Below are 11805 nucleotides of genomic sequence, written 5' to 3'. Positions count from 1 at the left end.
GGATACTGTACCATTTGGACAATGTGGAGCTGCATCGATCTCCACCACCTGCGATATCTCCTCCGTCGAGTCATTCTCCACCTGATGAGAGCTGGGAAGCTTCAAGATAGAAGCCTCATCAAACGTGACGTCCCTACTCAGCACAATCTTCTTATCAACTGGATCCCAAAGCTGTTAGGAATCTTGACCCCAAGATTAGTTTATTTTGATGATAACAAATATTATATGTTGTGTGTATTATGTGCTAACATTTGTTTTACAGTATCAGAGCTATATTAACAATTATATTCAAAGAGATACTCAAGACATAGATGAGTTCAAGGTAAAATGAAGCAAAGAAGAAGATATACTTTATTGTCAAAATGTAATTTTATATTTTCTTTGCTTAGAAATTTGTACAAGCCTTGATCACTTACACACATGCACACACATAGTGTTAGAACATACTAACACATGCTTAGTGTGTTGGTTAACAATAGAAATCCCCTTTGTTAGCCATTAGAGTTTATAGATATTAAGTGAGTCTTAAAATATTTTATTTATACCCCTTATCAATTAGAATCTAGAAAAACTCAAAAGATTAAAGTTGTAGGTCTCTTCAAGAGCTTTCCAACAAATCTTAAATCATCTCATTCTGATATCGGATGAGAAAGTTATAACCAAAATACTAAAAATAAAATTCCAGAATCTGAGTTTACAGTGTAGTCGACTACTATGCCTTGTAGTCAACTACTAAGCAATTTTCTGACTTCACAGAGTCTGTTTAGACTCAGTGTAGTCGACTACTATGACTTGTAGTTAACTACAGATGCAGTTTTTTTAGATTTTAGGTTTTAAATAAGTGATTGTTTATAGCCGTTTTGTGGACGTTAATTGAGTTTAAAATTATGTCATTTCAGAGGCTATAAATAGGTTTAAACATCAGAAAACAACAAAAACAAGCACCAAGTTTTGCACTTGTAAGATTCACATATTGTGCAAATTAACTCTCTAAACTTTTAGTTTTTTGATCTGTTTTTCCATAAAAGAGAGTTTCTGATATTGCCTTTATTCCTATCATTCTTAGAGCTTGTTTAGGCAATATTCGGAGTGTTAAAAAGATTAATAAGCCACTGTTACACGTTCACATCCACATCAAGGCTTATAGGATTGGAATTGTACATTGATTCAAGGAAGGTTCTCTCAGGTTTGAGAGGGTTGATCTCTTGGTCTAGAGATCGGTGTGACGATTGGCATGGTCTTGTCAATTAGGTTGCAATTTGCATGGTCTTACAAATTGGTCAGGTTTGCTTTTGATTTTGTAAGGTTTCAAAATAATAGTGGAAACTCTCAAGCGGGATTTGTTTGGGGACTGGATGTACACCGGGGAGGTGGAACCAGTATACATACTTATGTTTGTGATGTTCATTTTCTGAGATTGTCATTCTTTCTTTATAATTTATAATCTACTTTGCAAACTCACCCTCTAGTGTTGAAGTGTAAAGCTTCCGCAGATTTTTATAAGAGCGCACTCTATTCTTAAGGGTCATGATCCTACACTTGGTATACATAAGCAAAATCAGACCTTACAAAAGCTTGTATTCCTTGACACCACGCTTGAATCCTACAAATATGACCTTCCTAGCTCAATGTTCCAACTTATCTATTCTCACATGATAAAATACAGGGCACCCGAATACCTTGAGCTGGTCATAATCTCGCGCTAGCTCTCCCGACCACATCTCCATAGGCGTCTTTCCCTCAATCGCAGATGAAGACAGCCTATTAATGAGGTGGCTCGCATATGTAAGTGCCTCAGCCCAAAAGATCTTCTCCAAACCACTCTACGACAATAAGCATCGGATCTTCTCCAGTAAAGACCGATTCAACCTTTCTACCATCCCATTTTTCTGCGGTGTATGACTAACCGTGAAGTGCCTCTCTATGCCCTCGTCCCGACATAGCTGCAGAAAGGGGTCTGATGTGTACTCACCACCGTTGTCGGATCGCAATGTGTTGATCTTTCTCCCAGTCTGCAATTCTAATCTCTTCTTCCACTCCACAAACAAATCTAGGACTTCACTCTTCTTCGTCATGGTGTACACCCAACAACACCTAGAATAGTCATCTACAAAAATGACGAACTAATGTCGACCACCAAGTGATGTAGTCTTGGTGGGACCCCAAACGTCTGTGTGCATGTAGTCCAGGATGCCCCTCGTCTGATGAATGGCAGTCCCGAATTTCACCTTTGTCTTCTTGCCAAGAACACAATGCTCACAGAACTCAATCTTTCCACTCTTGGCTCCCTTCAATAGCCCCTGCTTGCACAATGCCTGCAGTGACTTTTCACCTGTGTGCCCCAACCTATAGTGTCAAAGTCTGCTCATGTTCGCTTCTAAAATAGCCGAAGCAACCTGGCCAATCTCGGTGCTTCCCTTCAGATAATACAAATTTCGATTGCGAACTCCCTTCATCACCACCAATGATCCCTTAGTAACCTTCGCTACAGCGTTTTCGAAAGTCACCTTGAATCCCTTCGCCTCCAAAGCTCCAACTGAGATGAGATTTTTCTTCAGTTGAGGAACAAATCTCACCTCCTTCAACTCACGGACTACTCCATCGTGCGTCCTAATCCGTATGGTACCTATCCCACAAACGTCACAGGATTGATCATTTCCTATGACAACAACACCCCCATCGAGCTTCTCAAAAGATGCAAACCAATCTCGCCTAGGGGTCACATGATAGGTAGCATCGAAATCAAGCATCCAATCTGATGCATCCACATGGTTCACCTCTGGAGTAATCAGTAGAGAAAAGCACGAATCATCGGAATCATCGCCTTTTGCAACGTTCACTTCATTGGCCTTCGGGCCCTTTTTCTTACCATTCTCCTTCTCCTTGAGCTTCGGGCAATCTCTCTTCCAATGTCCCTGCTCCTTGCAGAATGCACATTGGTTCTTTGCTAATTGGTGGCGGCTTCTTGACTTTGACCTCCCTCTATTACCACCTTTCGGATATGGGCTTCTACCTCTCGTCGACAAGGTCTCGCCTAAAGTGCTAGCACGGGAAGTCTTCTTGTCCTTCCTCCTCAAATCGTAATTGATCAATGCATTAGTCACTTCACTATAGCTGATAGAAGATCTTCCGTTCAACAAAGTGAGCACGAAGGTATCATACTCCTCATCCGGTAAGGAGCCCAACAAAATAATCGTCTTGTACTTATTCGATATCTTCTCATCAACATTCGCCAAGTCCGACAACAACTTAGTATAGTTGTTCACATGAGCCGCTAGCGAGGTGCCTCTGGACATCTGAAATCTGAAGAGTGTTCGCAGCAAGTGCAACATGTTCTCAACACTCTTCGTGAGATACTTGTTGTTGAGAATTTCCCACATCTTCATTGCAGACGTCACCCCAATCACATCATACTTCAGCTCCTGTTCCAAACAGGACCTGATCACCCCACAAGTGTTCCTATTCATCTTCTCCCATACCGTCTCTTCATATTTAGGTGGTCTCTCGTGAACCATGATGGTCTCTTCCAAATTTTGAGCATTGAGCGCATCCTATACGTCGCTCAACTACAAACCAAAGTTGATTTTTCCATCATACTTCACCACACTAATCTTAGTGTTCTGAAAACTAACTTGTATTGTACTTGCCATCGACTTGCTGCTTTCACATTCTTCTCCCATTGTAAACTAACTCCAAATTGTAGAGAAAGAACAAATTTGATAGAAAATTAGGAACCACCCAACTGAACCCTATGTAGAGAAAGAACAAATTTGATAGAAAATTAGGAACCACCCAACTGAACCCTAGATCGGATTCCAAATAGATCTCCTATCCACACGAGGAAAGCGAAATCTCTAACGGTAACTCCTAATGCTATCTCCACCGAAACCTAGAACTCCAAGAACCAAACTTCACACAAAAATCTTCCTCCACCAAACTCCAAAACCCTAGATCTAAAATCTGGGCTCTGATACCACTAATCTTCCTCCACCAAACTCCAAAACCCTAGATCTAAAATCTGGGCTCTGATACCACTTGTTACGCGCAGCGAAAATTTCAGCAGCACTTCGGCAGCACAACAAGAGAGTCAGATCGCAATAAGAATTCATGTCTCACCAAGGAAACAAGAATCTGAAGCGAATATCTCAACAAAATAAGATATCGGCTCTTCCTCTCATCAGTTCTAGGACTGAGCCGTCGAGTGATCCTAAAAACTATTACAAATCACACAAAAGCGATACAACCAATTTTTACGTGGTTCGGCAAATTGCCTACGTCCACGGGGTAAGGAGGGGGAGATCTACTAATAGAGGGAGATAATACAACTAGGATTTACAATCACTCACAACCTAAACCCTCAAACAAACTCTCAAATCCCTCATACAAATATCTCTCACAAAAGTACAAAAGCCTGCACAAAAAAAAAAACAACTCTTGAGTTCTGTGTTTTTCTTTTGCAGCTGCCGCCTCAAAATTTTCCTTTGCTTTTTCGCTTTTGTTTCACAGCCGCACAAAAAAGTTCCGTGCCCTCTCTGCTCAACCCTCTTGTGCACAAAAACCTAGGGAAAAAATCCCGTACTTATTTATATAAGTGAAGTCGGGTGGGCCTTGGTTATTCGTTTTCATGAAAACGAATTCTCACGTAGCCGACTTTCACGTGGGTGTTGGCCCCCACAATCACACTACTAGGACCTGAACTTTACCAAAAATAAAAATAACAAAACTCTCTTTAAAAGACTCTCTATGATTAGGAAAGCAAATCGGTCAAATTTATAATAAAACCGGATTTGTTTTCTAATCAAAACAGACTCCTAAAATATTTCCTAAAATAATAAAAAAAACTAACAAAAACTCAGAGGTATCTCAATTCGAAGGGCACTTCGTGAAATAGACGGCGACAAACCAAACAACGATGGGTTTGGTTAACTCCGTCTCGAAAAAATACGCAATTTGCCTACGTGATTCGTCCAATTCTGACGTACGGTTTAAGAGATTTGACCCGTTCTTCGTTGCAAATTATTTTCTTCTGTCGGGCCCGTGTTTGGGCATTTGACGGTCATGTTTCCCCATGAATATATCCGCAATGCGTTCTACATCAAATTGCTCTAATACCATCTTAAAGCCTCTCCAATCATTGTATTAAAATTCTGAAGTTGAGGGTTAATATTATTATATTCTACCATGTGTGATTGAGCAAGTGGGTAGACGGAATCGTGTGTGTGTGGGTGGTGGAGATGCTCACGAGAAGTATAAAAGGGTATATGTAACGTATAATCTTCAAGCATAAGCTGTGAGTGCATTAGCAAATACAAAAAGGTTATATATATCCATGGAGAGTGAAAAGAGTGAGTGCATCAGCAATTTCTCCTCCAACAAGAAAGGAGGAAGGTGGTCGCTTGCCGGAGCCACCGTTTTAGTCACCGGAGGCTCAAGTGGCATCGGGTATATATCGCTGGCTTATTTTTCTTTTATTTTCTTTTATTTCCCCCTTTTTTTTGGATAAATTTTGGAGCATAGCTTTCCCGTGTTTCATTAAAACGAAGTTCACGGAACAATCGCCACCCCAGAATGGAGGGATGTCAAATTATATCGCTGATTCTTAATTACCATACACGAAAGTAACTTTATACCAAGAGGTATACAAGAAGAACACAAAATTAATTAAATCATTCTACTAATTAAAGGACGTGTTAATTTAATGAAAGTACGTTTTTTCCATCTTACTTTGTTACCAGGCTGATGAAGGTCCCTAACCAGTACACTGAAGATGCAAAGCTGTATATAGTGAATGTCATAACTATAGGCCCAAATCTGGACCCACGCAATGGCACCAATTTTTTCAAAGTCCTCTTCGAATTTATATATGATTGATAAAAATTAAATCTGGATTGTTCTGATACTCACAACAAAATTACATCAAAATCCCTACAAGTACACAGAAACTATGACATAAAGGTAAGGTTTGATGGAAAATTCCGTCTAGGAAACTATGACATTAAGGTAAGGTTTGATGCTATTTTAGACGAAAATTCGCCTGAATATTAATGCCCACAAATAATTTTAAAAATAACTATAAAAATCTGTCTAGAATACTATTCTAGACGGAAATTCTGTCTAGGATGAAAATTTTCTAGACGGATACTTTCCGTCTAGAATGCTTACATTCTAGACGAAAAAATTCTGTCTAGGATATGTTGGACCCTAGAGAGGGGTTATTAGGGTCAAGAGGTTCTAATATGCAATAAAAATCAAACACAAGCAAACCACAAAACAATAATGCAATTTAAAGTAAAAGAGATAGGGTTAGGAATCGTTATCCTTGACGCGCGATGTGTTAACGAGGTTCGGCCCGCTGACCTACGTCCCCGCTCCCCACTCTCGAGGAGAAATCCACTACACACCCGGTTTGGAAGCCGGAACTTCGTCTACACAGCGATCCCACACGATCTTTCTCACTACACAGTTTGATCTCAACAGATCACACTCCCTCACAGTTGATCTACACAAGATCTCACTCACACAGCAGAAGAAAAGATGCAAGACTCTCTCTTTACACAGCCCCTATAGCAAAGAGAAAGAGTACTAAAGCTGGGAAGTGAATCACACTTAAAAACAGAGAGAAAACACAGAAACCAGACTTTGAAAATTTTTCTCAGGAAACAGCAGATTCTCTGGTTTTTGCAAAACGTTAGGGCTAAGGGAGAAGAATAAGTCTGGGGTTTTTATAGAAGAGATTAAATCAATTTAAAACAAAACCCAATCTTCCCAAATAGGATAATAATCTCCTTTTCAGACCCTTATCTCAGACTGTGCCAAACACAGTTAAGTGTAAGCGCAGTTTACTAGGCAAATGACCGTTTGAAAAAAAGTCGCGGTTGACTGAAGGGAATTTCGGTCGTCCGAAATAATCCTTCGGTCGACCGAAAAATTTAGTCGGTCGACCGACCGAAAAACCGGTCGACCGCCAGCCGTTTTGAAAACATAGAAAACAAGCAGAGCCATCATCGGTCGACCGACGCGGTCGACCGATATGAAAATCGAAATTTTGGTCGACCACACCGGTCGACCGACGACCTCTCTGGAAAATACTGACAAATGACTATGGGAGCGGTCGACCGGACCGGTCGACCACTTTCAGATATTTTGCAGAAAATAGATTTTGACCCAACTTGAAATATTTGCAAAATATTTATTTGACCTCTGAAAATTCTGAAACTTTGTAAAATATTTTTAATATTAAAAACAAACTGCTTGAAAAAAGAATTTTGCAGATAGGTCCTCATACTTGTGAAAAATAGTATTTTGTGAAAAACGCTTAAAAACATAAGTATGAAAACGTGTGTGTGATTCCCAATAGCTTCAAGTAAAATCAGTAACTCTTTGCCTACATTCTAGCACTAGAGAGAAAATAAAAACTAGCTAAAATCCTCACATAGAATACAGTTCTTGAGTCTTGATAGCTTTAAGTTTGATGAAGCTTCTGTATGAATTTGTTGCTCTTGAATTAACATTGCTTCATCATTATGCCTCCTCCTCCTTTGGATATCATCGTTGTAGCATATATTCCATCCATCCTCCATTAATGGCACTAACGAGCTTGATAAATGAATTTACTACATTTACACTCAATAAGCCATTAGTACCGATAATGGTGGTTGTAAAAACATCATCAAAACATAAGGGCTAACAGGATAATCTGTCTAGAATACGCAGTTTTCTACTAGTGTATGGTAATAATTTTATATTTTCACACAGACCAAACCCACACGTTGACACGAATGAATGTGTTGAGAATTTGCTAAAAGTATGTGAATCCTTGAAAATGTGTAACATTAAATTGTTAAATAAATTTTCTTTAAGCCCCTCTTATTAAGAGCCTAAAAAAACATCCAACATATGTTGTGTTGAAGATTTGCTACTGATCTCATGCCTGCCTGCTGTCATGAATAGGCACGCGATAGTTGAAGAGTTGGTTGCTTTTGGGGCAACTGTGCATACATGTTCAAGTAATGAAGAAAAGCTTAATAAGTGTTTGCGAAGGTGGGAGAGCTTGAAACTCCCAATCACAGGATCAGTTTGTGATGTAAGTTCTCGACAAGAACGAGAGAAACTGATGGAAAAGGTTTCTTCCTTGTTCAACGGAAAGCTTGACATACTTGTAAGCTAACTATCTGCACACTGCTTAATTAATTCCATTAATTTATAGCTGGAGTAGTTAATTACAGTACGCCTCCATAGTTATTTTTGATTTATTTTTTAAAGCCCGATATATATGGCATTTGACTGCTTTATTATATATAGCAGTTCAAATAGATTTTAACATGTTAACTATTTTCTTTATAGCAACTTTAATTAGGTATTTTAATGAAATTGGTGTAAAAAGTATGAGACCAATTTTGTTTTAAAAAACATTATTAGTGGCCATGTCCTCATAACAAAAGGATTAATGTATATGCAATTAACTCTTGTGAAAGGACCCTTTCATCGCATTAAAACTCTAATTTGGGTAAGGGTTATAATTTTAAGTTTTTTTTCTAACTATGGTTTAAATTAGTGGTCAGTAAGATTTGAACCTTCTAATTCCTCTGGTACCAAGACCTTCTATATATATAGTCTACTATAACAAAACTCCGAAGTTGTGATGCAAATTAAAGCTATAGTTTTGTCAACCCTGTCAATGTTATTACTTTCTAATTACCTATTTCATTTTGGTTTGGTGTGTGTGTAGATTAATAACGCAGGTAGGGCCCTCTTCAAGTCATCCGTGGATGTGACCACAGAAGATTACTCATTAATAATGGCAACAAACTTAGAGGCTTGTTTCCATTTAAGCCAATTAGCTCATCCACTCCTCAAAGCCTCAGGTGCAGGCAATATCGTTTTTAACGCATCAATTGCAGGAACTATAGCCCTTGCTAATTTGTCACTGTATTCAGCAACTAAAGGTGAGCCTCTTCTTTTTTTTTTTTTAATTTTTATTGACAAGGGATTAACGTTGATTTAAGATGAAGAGATTGATGCAAATTAAGATACCCTTTTGTTGGTTGATATTAATTAAACTTGTCGTATACTTTTTTACCAAGGAGCATTAGTTCAGCTTACCAAGAGCTTGGCGTGCGAATGGGCAAAAGATAATATCCGAACAAATTGTATTGGACCGGGAGTCATTGATACGCCACTAGTAGAAAGGGTGAGCTCCATAATTTGTTCTGTTTTATTTATTTATAGTCTTTTATTTCCTTTTTTTTTAATCTGTTAGTTGGATACAATTTGCGGTTATTTTCAAAATTAATTTGCAAAAAGAGAGAAAACTAACCTTTGGAAATGGGCTACCTTCTAATTGCAAGGTTTTTACTAAGTTTTTACTTAAGGGTAAACTTTAGATTTTGCTCAAGATTTTGCTCTCAATTAGTGTACATAACTAAGTTTCTCTTACTTTTTTATCTTCTCTTGTGTGTCGGCTAGTTAACATTTGTGATATACTCTCGAATAAAAATAATTCAACATATTTTCCTATAAAATAAGGGTTAATTGCACATATACCCCATGTATTATTGCTGTTTTGAACTTACCACTATCGTAGCTTCATTGCTGCAGAAAGACCCCTTATATTTTTCTTTTCTTTTCTTCTTTTGCCTTTTTATTCTGAGATGGACCCAATAATTTCACCGAGGGACAATATTTCTCAAAAATTTACCCAGGGTAAAAGAAGCAGAAAATTTTAATCCAGTGAATCTATATTTCCTACATGTATATATAGTGAGTTCAAAACCGTGACAATACAGGGGATCTATGCGCAATTGACCCATAAAACAATGATATCCGGTGAAATTTCCTTTTAATTACGAGTAAGGTCTTATAATTAACTCGCACCTTAAGCAATTTTGGTATTTCTTTTTATATATGTCAGTATGAAGAATTCAAGTCAAGGGAAGCATCAAGAACTCCTCTTGGACGCAATGGAGAGCCTGAGGAAGTGGCGGCTCTAGCGGCATTTCTATGTATGCCTGCTGCTTCTTACATCAGTGGCCAAATCATATTTGTTGATGGAGCCAGGACTGTTAACGGCTGAACAAAATTAATATCAATTTCTATTAATTGTGCAACTATGTCATTCAATTTTTTTTTCTGTGAAATTAAATGAGCCACGATGGCCATTCGAGAAAATTATATCCTTTATATATGCAATGTGTATTTTCTTTCATTTGAAGTAGATTGTGTTTGTACTTGGTATTTGGCAAAAGATAGTGATCAACCTCGTGTATGTTGCTTCATTTCAAGATATTATCTTCAATTATATACCACCATAATATGTAAGGGATTTTTTGCATATATACCCCTCGGATCTTCAATATTTACAAACTTACCCTTCTAATCTTGATATTTGTAAAATCACCCGCCGAAACTAGAAAATTGGGTCTTCTATCTCTTCAACTTAAAAATGTTGGTTTTTAACAATGTAGTGTCAAAATTTCCAATAATTTTTAGTAGGTTTGCAACCATTTCTCTTTTAACTTTCATTGTTAAATGGAATGGGTAGGGAAAAAATCAATATGAGAGAACGATGGGATAATTTTACAAATACTAAGATTTGAGAATAATTTTGCAAATATGAAAAATCTGAGGTGTATATATATAAAAACTGTGGGGTCCTTGATAAATTAGATCCACCTAAGAGATGATGTCTAGGCCCAAGATTTCTTTTCCTCAAACTACTACGCCTAAAGCTGTGGAGTCCATGATAAAGTGGATCCAACTAAAGTTGCAGATCGTATAACTATATTAAGGAATCATCAATTAGTTGAACTTTATTCTCATGTCAGATACAACAATGGAGTTTTGCACCGGGCAGAAAGACATTCAATGATGATGCCAAGCGTTTATGTTGGTTAGCTTACTTTGTGAATTGATCTATGGAAAAATTGCTTCTGGCACGCAATTTCCTTTTAAGGATTCTGCACATCCTCAAGACTTTTTCAACACTCCCAAAACCCCCAAAAGCAAATCCACAATTCTCTGAGCCCCCTAAACACAAAACCCAAGAGTTTAAAACATGTAAAGACTATAATACCATTTCTCTCTCTTTTTTTTTCATGATGTCACTGTGATGATTTGAAATAGGTTTTGGGGGGAAAAAATTCTAGTTCCCTCTAAAATTTTCCAACAACGTCGACATCGTCGATGAAACTTTCCCGGCGTTCATTCATGAGGTGACGAAAACTACGATCTAGAAGACGGTGATGACGAGTTATGATGGATCCAGCATCACCGTTCTGAAGAAAAAAGCGGGAACTCCGGCAACCTCAGTGTAATTTTTTCCCTTTTTAACTTGTACTTGAATCTGAGTGCTATATTTTTTGTTATTTTATATATTGTTATAATTTTTTTGAAATCGATGACTTGATATTAAAGTAGAGTCTGTAAATTTATATATTGTTGTTATTTCACTGTAATAAGTTTGTTGTTAATGTTACAAGTTAGTTGTGAAGAAAGGTTACGTGTTGGTTTTAAAAGTTACGAGTTGGCTGTGAAGTTTACGAGTTGGTTTGAAGGTTATGAGTTGGTTGTCATGATTACGTGTTGGTTGTGAAGGTTATGAGTTTGTTGTGAAGGTTACGAGTTGTTTGTGAAGATTACGAGTTGGTTTTGAAGCTCGGTAAGGAGTTGGTTGTGAATATTACGACTTAGTTGTGAATGTTAGTTAACAACGATCACAATCAATTCATTGTCGAGGTTCTCAAAATCAACGTGTAACCTTAACAACCAACTTGTAACATTCACAACTAACTCCTAACATTGACAATC

At 37.7% G+C, this 11805-nt stretch overlaps 1 protein-coding gene across 2 annotated transcripts; it reads left to right on the top strand.

Moving 5' to 3' along the window:
* LOC109848308 (tropinone reductase homolog At5g06060-like) lies at positions 5226 to 10274 on the top strand. Of its 2 annotated transcripts, none has more exons than XM_020417748.1 (5): positions 5226 to 5442; positions 7951 to 8158; positions 8729 to 8945; positions 9093 to 9190; positions 9911 to 10274. In XM_020417748.1, the coding sequence occupies exons 1-5, from the start codon at positions 5330 to 5332 to the stop codon at positions 10070 to 10072; spliced, it is 798 nt and encodes a 265-aa protein (XP_020273337.1). In that variant the 5' UTR covers positions 5226 to 5329; the 3' UTR covers positions 10073 to 10274. The 2 variants fall into 2 exon arrangements, with proteins under 2 accessions (XP_020273337.1, XP_020273335.1); XM_020417746.1 differs by having other exon boundaries at positions 5233 to 5442; positions 9084 to 9190.

The sequence above is a fragment of the Asparagus officinalis genome, chromosome 7 (assembly GCF_001876935.1).
Source record: "Asparagus officinalis chromosome 7, Aspof.V1, whole genome shotgun sequence".
Classification (NCBI taxonomy): domain Eukaryota; kingdom Viridiplantae; phylum Streptophyta; class Magnoliopsida; order Asparagales; family Asparagaceae; genus Asparagus; species Asparagus officinalis.
The sequence above is the reverse complement of the archived record's forward strand: the minus strand, read 5'-3'. Positions and strand labels throughout refer to the sequence as shown.

Coding starts and splice junctions, on each gene's coding strand:
- LOC109848308 (XM_020417746.1), top strand. CDS start 5,330: ATGGAGAGTGAAAAGAGTGAGTGCATCAGCAATTTCTCCTCCAACAAG. Junction 5,443..7,950: donor GGAGGCTCAAGTGGCATCGG/GTATATATCGCT, acceptor TGTCATGAATAG/GCACGCGATAGTTGAAGAGT. Junction 9,191..9,910: donor ATACGCCACTAGTAGAAAGG/GTGAGCTCCATA, acceptor TATATATGTCAG/TATGAAGAATTCAAGTCAAG.